The following is a 12,297-nucleotide window of genomic DNA, read 5'->3' on the forward strand; positions in this document are numbered from 1 at the left end:
GCCAGTAATAAATAATATTGGTATGTTATTTAAAATTGTATACATGTATATGTATATCTAAATATATAAAACTCAAAGGTGACTGACTGACTGACTGACTGACATAGTGATCTATCAACGCACAGCTGAAACCACTGGACGGATCGGGCTGAAATTTGGCATGCAGGTAGATGTTATGACGTAGGCATCCGCTAAGAAAGGATTTTGATCAATTCTACCCCCAAGGGGATAAAATAGGGGATGAAAGTTTGTATGAAACTTGCCCACGCAGACGAAGTTGCGGGCAACAGCTAGTTCTATAATAGAGTTATTGTACACCTACAATATTTTACTTTGATTTCTCAATGGGGTCAATATTATACCTAGTAGTTATTTGTATAATTACACTTATCAAATTAAATGCAAAAAGAGAACATAAACATTAAATCACTATTTTCAACTTTTCAATTAGTCATTTTCATATTTAATTCAATCACTGTGAAAAAATACAAGACATTTTCAAGCATTTTTTCATGTGAAAAATATTAGCGATGAAGTTCAGAGTAGATTGCTATGCCATTTGTATATGAGCATGCATATTTTATATGTTGACAAAGTGCACGCTTGTTTTCTCAATCTTCATCAAAAAAATATTCATATGAAAACATTTTAAACACATCTCCATCTATTTTGATTATAGGTAAGTATACCTAATTGAATTGACTGCTCATAAAATCTACTCTACTATTAGAACATAAATATTTTATTGCAGAAATCTTTTAAACAATATCTAAGTATATAGAGATTTATATTTTTTAAAGATACAACTTTATTTTCGATAAATAGGTTTAAAATTACGCAAAATTAAAAGATGTGCGATTTAAGCGATTGAAATACTCACATACCTTATAATAAAGAACTCAATATGAAAAAAAAGAAGTCTTTCGAAATCCGAATTATAGATGGCGCTGAAACCAAATACGAATCCTTATCCACTTTTTAAACTTGGAACTGTATTATGATCATCCAATAAACCTTTTTGGATAGCTCTCAGCATAATAGGAGTGGGCCCGAGTGTCCCGGGCCTCTTACATTCCTCTACAGTCTATGACGAACAGCAAATCTTGTTAGATAAACATTGAAATAGGTCTCCTGGAGACCTTTCCTGGAAGTAGCGGTTGGGATATTGTTATATTTTTAGAAATATTTTATAACGTAGTGATACTTTGGGAATTGTGTAGGGTTAAGGTTAGGACTGAGGGTTAGGATGTTTTTTTACAAGCTTTTATTTTTATTTAATGACATGTACTGTAGGTAAAATTGGGCCTTTGAAACTCTTAATAGGTAGGTATGTTGTGATGACTAAACATTCCCAAATTTTACAATCATTAAACACACAAATGAGCCTAATCAACAACACTAGACATAGCTAATCAGCTTTCAAAACTCGTCAACAAAACCCCACCACAGGTATCTAACCAAAAACTAAATAACAACCATGCGATAACCAAATCCAAACTCTATCACAAAGATATAAGACTGCAATTCCTATGGCGGCTACAGTAGATTTATCAAACGAATCCGTCCGGAGCGGGTTATTATTATTGAAGGTCATTCACGTTTATAAACACTGTTCACACAGTCATAGTATAATCGTCTCGGAAGATCATTCGTTGCTCTAGTGATCAGTCACCAAATATCGTTGTAATCCCGTATTCCGTCAAAAATACTTATTATTCTGTGTAATAAATGAGTGAAAGTAGATGATACGATTTTAATCGCGGATCCGTTGCAAAATTGTGAATGTCGTGTTGTGTGTATGAACAGTTAATATTCCGATGTTGAAGTCTCTAGTTGTTTACCTGTGTAATTTATCAAGTGTAGTGTTGTTTTATATTATCTATCATTCAAGTGACACGTAATTTGATAACAAACAACTGTTGGTCGTGTTATTGTGTGATCAACTCTAAAATGATGCAGACGACGAAGTTTAGGCCGCTATTTAATTTAGCGGCTGTAAATAAGGAATTTATAAGGTTAGTTTTGTTTTTGTTCTTTATTATAGTGGATACTCATTATAATGTATTGTGTTTTTCCTACATATTTAATTGTTGAAGTTTAAGGAGTAGACTAGCCTAGACGATCAGTTACATTGGGAAATACTTTACAAAGATTTGTGCGATAATGATAGCGTAAAGTTTAGTCTAGATGGCGCCTAAGCGAGTCGCTCAATGAGCGCTTATTTAATTCATTCCATGTAAATAACAAATCGTTGTGTGTTGTGCGCAAAGACTATAAAACCACTTGACTGCGCATACAGTGCCCCGACGCTCGCCAAAAGTTAGTGATTTTGCGCGTACTATAAGGCTACGATCAGTACGATCCTTTAGTAGCGACCGTGAACTGACCAATAGTAGCCGCGGATTATGCCGCGTCCCCCCGCCCGCAGTGGTGAGTCGTGTTCTTAGAAGAAATTGGCGAGTGCGCTCTCTAGTGGTTATTTACTTTATGGTTGTGCGTAATACTGTTATGTCTGGGTTCCTGTATTATGACTTGGTCGATATTATGAGCTAAACAAATGTTGATGAAATGTGCAAACACCGGTGAATTCCCTTAGTACCTAGGTAATGGATTTAGAAAATTTTTAGTTTTTTTATTATTAACTAGCTTTTGCCCGCGGCTTCGCTCCCGTCAACTGACTTCTCTACTTTACCCTATTTTTTTTCATAAGAACCTTCTCCCGACAATAACAAACACAACAAAAAAAGAATTAGCCAAATTGGTCCAGGCGTTGTTGAATTATGCGCTTACCAACACATTTTGCGATTTATTTTTATATTATAGATTAATTAATTTATTCTTGCACATATTTATTACATTTTTAAATATTAAATATAAAAGTAAAAAACATTTAAAAATATAAAAAATAGATTAATTAATTTATTATTATCATGACTCAACTGTATTTTTTTTTATTTTACGCCTTATAGCTACAGAGCTACCTGTACCTATGTATTGTTCGGCATTAGAAATGTGAGGAAGATTATAAATGTAATACCTACCTACTTACCTAATTTGCTCACTATTAAGAAGCGGTAAAAAATGTGTTTTAGTCCGCTAGTTTATTTTAAATTATTTAGGCAACTAGGTATATATGTTTTTTAAATATTTATAAATAAATACGTTGATAACTTGGCGATAAGACATTTAATGCCGCCTAATTAAGATAAGTACCTATACATACATGTATTTCTATTATCTAAACACATACAAATATAACAAACCTATAGGTACTCAGCAAGGTAGATACTATTTCATCTATACCTATATGACAATTAGAATATTATATTTGGACAAACACTTACATAAATTATACTGTTACTGGTCTACATGATAATAAAATTGGTCTGACAATTGGTAAATCGTTGGCAGTTATATGACAGGATACATCCGTAACCCGAACTCGCTTTTGCGTCTTCGATATTCTAGCAACAGAAAAATTGCCTCTGGAACATGTTATTAATTCAATAGCAAGTTCGACGTTATTATCTTTTTAGATAAAAACAAAACATAGAACAGTCACGAAATAAACAACTGAACACAAACCTCAGAAATCTTATCTCACTCACCAGACTTAAAATAGTAGGTATTATGTTTCTATTATACCTACTTTAAGTTATTATTACACCTGCTCTTGATGTTATCTAGGTATAAATAAAATCTACGTGTATCGATAAAAGTCATTCATCTTATCACCAGGATGTGATTATTTATAGCGATAATTTATCACAATAGAGTGGTGTTAAAAGTACCTACTTAGCTAAATTAGAACACGTAGCGGATACAGATAGAGTAGAAACTACATAGTCATCGTCGATATCGGGTTTAACCAAATACGTAACATTGATGCAATAGAAGGACAAAGTCATAACCCTTTAGGACTACAACCAGTTACTGGTATATTAGAGAAAGAAAAAAAGATCAAAAATAGTCTATCATTCCAAAACGCGTAAGTACCTACTAACTCCTAGTCTCTGAGATCAAAGGCACAGCACGATGTGAAGGGCGGAAGGGATTTTGACGTTTAAAAAGCAATTTTCGCAACAAACATTAAATTCCTTAATGATTTTTTCTGGTGTAGTTTATTGAAACGAGATGAGATATTAATAAACAATCTTCCTGTCGTTTTCAGAACAGTAGCAGTCGCAAGCGCTGCAGTAAAGCCAACAGACACCAACTTGAAATCATGGAGAGAGATCCCTGGACCATCGTCTTTGCCCATCATTGGGCAAATGCATCACTTCCTACCCGGAGGTGAGAAAAACTTACCACAAAACCTCGTATGATTGTTCTTCATAACAGTTACTTAGTTTATTACGTCAAAAAAAATTACTCACAAGATGTTTCATCTCTAATTGTTCTTGTCAGGCTATGGTGAGTTTTTACAAAAATCTAATCTGTTGGTGCAGTATAAATGGCGGTTATATATATCAAGTAGTGTGTACCATAATGATACACACACACCATAATGGTACAGAAATGATAGGTTAGAATTTATTTCATACACAATTCAATATAGTAGAATAAGTTATTTAAATATGCACACATACATTCATTATTACAATGTTACTGTTACAATTCAAGGCGCCCTACAAGGCATCGAAGGACCGGAGGGCACCATGAAAATCTTCGCAATGTACGGCCCAATCGTGAGGTTCGACGCTATGTTTGGCAAGCCGGCTATGATCCTCCTGCAAGATGCTGAGGCGTGTGCGCAAGTGAGTCTATCATTAGTGATTTCATAATGTCTCAAGTATGTTTGGTAGGTGATAATTTAAGTTTTTGACAAATGAGTTGAGGTGTCTAAAAGAAAACCAATAATAAATAAATAATAAATAAAAAAGCCATTTATTCTACTACAATTGCAGATATTACACATAGGTACATTATATTATATTACAATTACACATTACATTTAAATTATAATTTATAAATTTCATAGTTTTCATTTGAATTTACAATTTACAAACAAACAAAATTAACAAAATTCAAAATATTCGCTTAAGATTATTATTATTTATTTCTTAACTTTTGTTATGACTATGTAGTAGTCGCCTCCTCGGCGTAGGCCTCTCCGTTTTTTTCCAATACTGCAAAAGAAAACCAAACACTAGACCAAATACTTTCACATAAGTATTTTAACTCAATACCAACATTTATAAATTTTTTGAAGAGATAAGATAATCTTCCCACCTAAACACATCGAAAAAGTGAATAACTTAATTGTAAACTTTCTCTCTCAGGTGCTGCGAAGTGAAAACTGGCTGCCCGTTCGTCCAGGATTCATGTCCCTCGAATACTACAGAAAAGAACATAAGAAAAACAAAACACGCGTTACCGGTCTTATTACTGAGTAAGTTGATGTAACAATATTCAAGTATAAGAATAAGGAAAACGTCTTAAATGAATCAGCATAAAGTCTCACGTATGCTTTTACAGCCACGGCGATTTGTGGAAAGAATTCCGTTCGACGGTCAACCCTATAATGCTGCAACCAAAAACAATAAAATTGTACACGAAAGTACTCGATGAAGTAGCACAGGATATGATTGTGAGGTAAATATGGTTTCTTTAGCATCACGTAATAAATTAATTAAGCACTAGAGATTATTCCACTTATATCATCATCATATAGCTGTTAAGGTTTGACGATCTACATTTAGACCAGACGATACCTTTTGTCGGACGGTCATTAATTCTACGACCTTTGCTTAAAACATTTTCCAGAATGAAAGAGAATCGTGACGAAAAGAACATGATCTGCAACGACTTTGATAAAGAAATGAACCTGTGGGCACTGGAATCCATCGGGACAGTAGCTCTTGGCTGCCGACTAAACTGTTTCGACCCGAACCTGCCTGCTGACTCTCCGGAGTGGGAACTGATCCAATGTGTCCATGACCTGTTCGTAACAGGGAACGAACTTGACTTCAAGCCAAGTCTTTGGAGATATTTTGCAACCCCTATGTTTAAACAAGCCATGAAAATGTATGAGCGTCATGAAAAGTAAGTAGAATTGAGTTTGACTATTTCTGATTAAGTTTCCGAAATTGCCAAAATGTTTAACAAAAAGACTCGCAGGTTCAGCTGTCAATGTGACAGTTATCCTATCGAGAGTCCAATGCTTCCTTGGATATTTAAAAGCAAACATACATACTTACATGGAGGACATATAAAAGGAACAATGTTTAAATTATTTTCAGTCTAACGAAACACTTTATCGAAAAGGGGAAAGAACAACTAAAGAACAAATCTGATAGCGAGAAAGGAGTTCTGGGCAAATTGTTAGAAATCAATGAAGAAGTAGCTCACATCATGGCCAGTGACATGTTATTCGCTGGTGTAGATACGGTATGTATAACTTATAATGCAATTGGTATTGTTTTCACCAAAGTTAATGGCGATTTAAAATTTGGCGCGAGTCACTGCCCGGAAACCATTTTTAAATATGAAAGTAGATGGAGGTGTAAGGAGTATGGACCACATACAAATTCTTGTGTTTGAAATTTGGTTCCAAACCGCCATTAGGTTGGCGATAACTATACTATAACTGAAACTAGTTCTTTTTCTAACAAAATCTATTTTACACAGGCGGCCAACACAGTCACAGCTACTCTCTACCTTCTGGCAAAGCACCCAGACAAGCAAGCCAAATTGAGGGAGGAAATAATGTCCAAGTCAGAAAAGAGACCCTACCTAAGGGCTTGTATCAAGGAGTCCATCAGAATCATGCCAGTTGTGTCAGGAAATATGAGAATGGCGACCAAGGAATATAATATTATGGGCTATAGGATTCCGAAAGATGTAAGTTTATTTGTGACTTTGTCTACATGGTAATAATTTTCGATAGCTTTTGTTTCTATTTCTTTTGCACTATGATTGTCACTTTTGGTTGGATTATCTATTTTGGATATTGCTGCTACTTCTTACAGTTATAATAACAGTGATTTCACACTAGCGGATTTTCCGGTCTATTTTTCCAAGTGGATCGGACGAGCGGTACAAGCAAACAATTGAATACTACCGATTCAAATTATAACCTATAGAACGAATCTGGTAACAAGATTACGTCACTTAGAATATGTCTGGCTTAAAAACCCGAGTGGAAAATCCACTGGTATCAGATCTTCTACATATTGGTAGATGTGATAAAATAATCAAAATAATGTCTAGCATGTAACGTACAGACAACAGCATATCAACCTACCTCAACCTGTCAATAGATTTTCAACCTTATCACAATAGTGGAACGTTGAAGTTCGATTGGTAAAAGGACGATGGGCGTTTTGGTACCCTGTCCAACAGTGTTGATTCCAGTACCATTGCGTAGGTCTTGGCAAGGCAAAAAATGTTTACTATGACGACTAGTCCCAAATCCTTGTCCATTTCGCGTGACATCGACTAATAGACTGTGTAATGTTCAAAAATCATCAACGTAGATGTAGTTCTTAAATCCAACTGTATTGAATAAAAACTGGTAGGTATAGTAACAAAAAAACAGGAATTTGGCCTTCTTAGAATGTTTACCTGCCGACTGCTTTAAAAAAAAGACCTAGCAAACCTTTGTAGTTCACGCAGAACTAGCTTATGTATTTGATGAAAGTCTTTCAGTATCTACAATCAAAAAGTTGAAAAGTCAGGAGACGATGTTTACATAGTACATACTACGACTCAATCTTGCTCCTCAAGAGGTGCTGAGATAATGATGAATTTCTTCATAAAAAAAGATGAATAGAAATGTTTTGAACTTTTGTCAAATCAGATGACGATTGTGTTTCCGTAGTATGACTCCATAGACTATTACAACCTTTAGATTATAACAGAGTGTATCTCAAACAATGTAAGATGTCTTTTAACTGAGTTTAAAATTGTTACACTGACAACATATGCCTCTTAATGAATTTGCATATATGGATGACATACTTGTTGCTATGTCGACTCAATTTTTATCATTACTCGGATCGGACAGCTAATTGAGGCAAGCCCCATAGTTTTTATTATTCTTCACGTAAATACCTTTCTAATGATTATATCATACGTTACTGTTGGAGCGGGTACCAAATCCCATACAAAGTGCCCATTGTCCTTTGACCAATTCGAATAAGTTGACATGCTGACGTCTATACCTAGACAGAAAACTGTTCATTACGAAGTAGGTACTGTCGAATAGTTATCAAAGTTTAATGTTTGTTCTCCCAATTACAGATGCACGTTGTGTTCGCACATAGAGACATGTCGTTGCTAGATGAGCACTACCCGAGGCCCCGGGAATACATCCCGGAGCGATGGCTGGCCAGCAAAGACGACCCTTTGTACTATGGGAACGCTCATCCATTCGCACACGCGCCTTTTGGCTTCGGAGCTAGAAGCTGCATAGGTATATTTTCTACTTTATTTTGGAACTTATGACTCTCAGCATAGTATCTGATAATAAGTGAACAATATCCCGAGTAAATATAAATCCAAAAATTCTATACGGTTTGAAATACAGTACCTACATAAAAGAGTGCTAAATAAGTAAATAATAATAAGTGTAAATTCTGAAGTCATAGTACTTTTAGAAAACTTGTACTGCAGTACCTATAGCAAATTATCAATATCAAGTCTAATTTTGGACTCTTGAAAGCTGCCCAATCAATAATTTTAACGCAGGGCAACAGTCATCATCAGGTTATAAAAATTTGTTACATAACTCCTTAAAAAAAATAGGTACATAACATAATTTTTCCCCTTATGGTTCCCAGGTCGTCGTATAGCTGAACTGGAAATGGACACATTTGTGGCGAGACTAATAGAAAACTTCCAAGTAGAATGGTTTGGACCCCCGCCGACAGTACAACAAGCGGCCCTCAATTATATCAAGGGGCCATACAACTTTATATTCAAGGACGTGTGAATAAAGTTCAATTTTAGTTGTATTAGTTGTAATTCTCGGTATAAGGTGATACGCTTTTATTTTAAGTATACGGGCTTATCGTGGACAAATTCTTTGTGGACACTAATTTTCATTAACGATATGATACCTTAGTGTCTGAGAGATAGAATATTGTTGACAATAATACTAGACAATGCACAATAATGTGTTAAGCTATATTTTAGAAATGTTATAAGAGCCTTTGAGATTCGAAGTCACAAAAAAAGAATTATGTAATATTCTTTTTTTTAAGAAACATAATAGGATTTAGCTGGAGCGGTTTAGGGCAACGATTTTGTTTTTTAACATTGTTATAAAATAATGTTAATAAAACTTATGACAGAAGAGAAGGATTGTGTTAGGAATATAAGAATAGTGGAACAATGACGATATAGTGATTATAGAGGTATGATAATAGTTAGATATAAATAATAGAGCTATTTTTGCTGTGATGTTCTTGTGTACCATCAATTTTAATTATAAACACTTATCATAAGCATTGTTATAATTTTTTAAATAAAAAAGGTCATAAATATGGACTTCGTTTGTTTTAATATGCCATACATGGATAGATGGATACCTAGGTAGACGGCTCCTACCACAAGTAAAAACGATCATAAAATGTCAAATTATACAGTGTGTGAGTCCCACAGATCAAATATTTATATTTTGTAACAAAGAGATTTATTTCACTTTGCTTGCAAGTTTTAGATATACATATCCTATACCTAGGTACTTACATTCGAGAACAATAGTTGATAAGAGACTTTGAAACTGTTGGTATGAAGACTATTCCATACAAATTCATGATTCATTCATTAATACACGTGCTATCCAGTATTTAAAAGTATGTAGTTACACGTGATGTGATAATTAAATCAAAACGCGGTATTTAAGTAATTGTTTTCAATAAGATTTACATGTGAACGACAAAGTTCAACATACTGTTTAAATGAGTTAAATTACCTACAGTTGAAAACTAAACATTGTGGCATAAATAAATAAATATTCGGAAATAAATATTAACACTTTATTGTCTTGCTCAAAAACTACATTATGAATTAATACCTACTCATATTAGAAAACGGAAGAGTTTGAAGAGGTGTTTTGAGTGCAAAAAAATGTTTTCAGTCTAGTCACAGATTACTACAGATACTTCACTCAGTAGAAAACTTCCAATACCTATTACGATAATTGCCTACTCCTTCGCGTCAGCAACCACTGTATGCTAAAATGCGCCTAAATGCTCAAGCGTACAGCAGTGATTGCTTCGCACCGCGCGATTCCACAGTAATCGCAGGGCTGCCTCTTCGGTAAAATTAAATTAACATAACTTTTTATCTATGTTATTGAGAACTGTGAATATGTTCTGACTTTTATGTGGCAGTTAAAAATTTTATCATTTATAAAATATTTAACCAACTTAAAAAAAAGGAGGTGATTAGACATAGGTACAGGCCAAACTGAGAAGTTTGACTTGTATGGTTTGTAGGTATGTATGTTTGTGCGCGATAATCTCGCGTTTGGCTAAACCGATATCCGGATATCCGGATTTGTTACATTTAGGAGAACGTTTTAAAATAAGTATAATACTTCTTAGTTTGATGATGATCTTCGGAGATGTTCACTAGAAATGAAAAAAAAAAAGCCTTAAAAAAAGGAACCGACTTCAAATAAGGCACAAAGCCGTAAGAAATAATTTGTTTTTTTTTATGTTGGTGCTAACAGCTGGTAATTACGAATCGAAAAAGCACCGACATCAAAAAATAAATTATTTCTTACGGTTTAGTGTTTTGAAGTCGGTTCTCTTTTTTTAAAGTTTGTTTTATTATTTTTGTAAGTTTGTTTTGTTTTATATACCTATTGGTGCTGACTGTAGAAGAAACCTAGATAAAACATAATTATATACATCAGTGTGTAGGTAAAATAAAAAAATCTTTAAAGTTACAGCACATAAGGCACCACACGGCATCGTAATGCGCGTACGAACGAACAGCACTATTAGAAGTCGGTTAAAAATTGAACGGCGTGCGCGCGCTTCGCTTGTGAAAACCGCAACTGAATTAGATCCGCCGGCGGACCGAGACCGCTCGGCTGGGCGGTAGGCACTTATAGCGCGCAAGTACATGGAGTGACGGAGGCCTGGTCTAGTCCATTTATTGAGGAAGCCTATTTTATCAGGATATGCATAATTTCACGTTATGTGCAAACCTCTGTTAAATACGACTTTTCTGTAAAATCTATGCAGGTGCATTTGTTATTTGTGAATAAGCATGCGTTTGACTACTTTCTCACCTGATGGTAAGCCGAGATGTTGTGAAAAACACTTTTCATGTAAAAGTACGTCGTCAAAATGAAAAGAATAAAAAGTCAATATCTCTATCTTGCAAAGTCGGATAAATTACATAAATCAAACCCTTTTTCTGTCCTTAGGCATATAAACAAAGTTCAATAGAAAGCGATACAAAAGACATTTCGTAAAATCGTTTAATCTTCATTGACTTCAATCAAACGGGGATGAGATTATTTGAAATAATTAGAAGCATTCATTACTGCTAAAAGACAAAATACTTCCCTCTTCACTGCTTATTAATTAAATTCTTAGGATTAAATAAAAGGCGTCTTTATCCCGCATTGAAAGCATTGTGTATGAAATACCTTTTGAAATCTATAAGCGTTGGACTATTTCTTTATTATTGAATTGAAGGGTGTATAAATGTGTTCTTATATGTTGAACATTCCGGATGGTTTAAGGAAAGTACTTATATTTTACTGATGCAGACTGAAATTGGACAAATTAAAAACCTAGATACTCCTTTTTAATCTGTAATACATCAAAATTCAGAACACAGTTTAAGAACGAATACATATAAATAAGAAATAATAAGAATGCCCCAGGTAACTTCTGTTCCAGCTAAAACTAGGCAGTAGGTACGTAACTTAAAAACAATAGAGAGTAGCTTAGCATTCCACCTTCTTAGAATGTACGGAAATCTTTTATGTACACAAACAGGGCTTTCTTTTCTGATTATCCAACAGCGTAACAGTTTGAAGAATCCAGGACAAAGCTTTTGAGTAAAAGCTTAGAGCATATAACAATGAAATATTGAGGCGAAAAAGTCTTCCAGATATCTGTTGAATAAGAGTCATCCATCGATCCCACACAGTCTAAGTTCACCACAGACTTATAAGATTAACTTTAAGTTACATGTGTTTACCTTTAATATTTTTTTTAATTTAAACCAGCGATCTCACTCTCAACGAGTACGACCTCTGGGCTTTTGGCAAAGGGGGAAGACACGGCTTTGGCGTTTCATGTGGGTTAAATGCTCTAAGAGTAAAAG

The 12,297-nt window shown here is 34.4% G+C and overlaps 1 protein-coding gene across 1 annotated transcript; it reads left to right on the plus strand.

Annotated features, from left to right (window-relative positions):
• Window positions 1-1,657: 1,657 nt before the first annotated feature.
• On the plus strand, window positions 1,658-9,492 carry LOC110377401 (cytochrome P450 CYP12A2). Its single transcript, XM_021336290.3, has 10 exons — window positions 1,658-2,015; window positions 4,172-4,293; window positions 4,624-4,757; window positions 5,283-5,392; window positions 5,479-5,595; window positions 5,767-6,045; window positions 6,243-6,390; window positions 6,631-6,843; window positions 8,245-8,416; window positions 8,784-9,492. Exons 1-10 carry the CDS (start codon window positions 1,951-1,953, stop codon window positions 8,933-8,935), a joined length of 1,512 nt encoding a protein of 503 aa, XP_021191965.3. The 5' UTR covers window positions 1,658-1,950; the 3' UTR covers window positions 8,936-9,492.
• Window positions 9,493-12,297: the final 2,805 nt, after the last annotated feature.

Source organism: Helicoverpa armigera, chromosome 10, assembly GCF_030705265.1.
Source record: "Helicoverpa armigera isolate CAAS_96S chromosome 10, ASM3070526v1, whole genome shotgun sequence".
NCBI lineage: Eukaryota > Metazoa > Arthropoda > Insecta > Lepidoptera > Noctuidae > Helicoverpa > Helicoverpa armigera.

Coding starts and splice junctions, on each gene's coding strand:
- LOC110377401 (XM_021336290.3), top strand. CDS start 1,951: ATGATGCAGACGACGAAGTTTAGGCCGCTATTTAATTTAGCGGCTGTA. Junction 4,758..5,282: donor ATGCTGAGGCGTGTGCGCAA/GTGAGTCTATCA, acceptor TTTCTCTCTCAG/GTGCTGCGAAGTGAAAACTG. Junction 5,393..5,478: donor GTTACCGGTCTTATTACTGA/GTAAGTTGATGT, acceptor ATGCTTTTACAG/CCACGGCGATTTGTGGAAAG.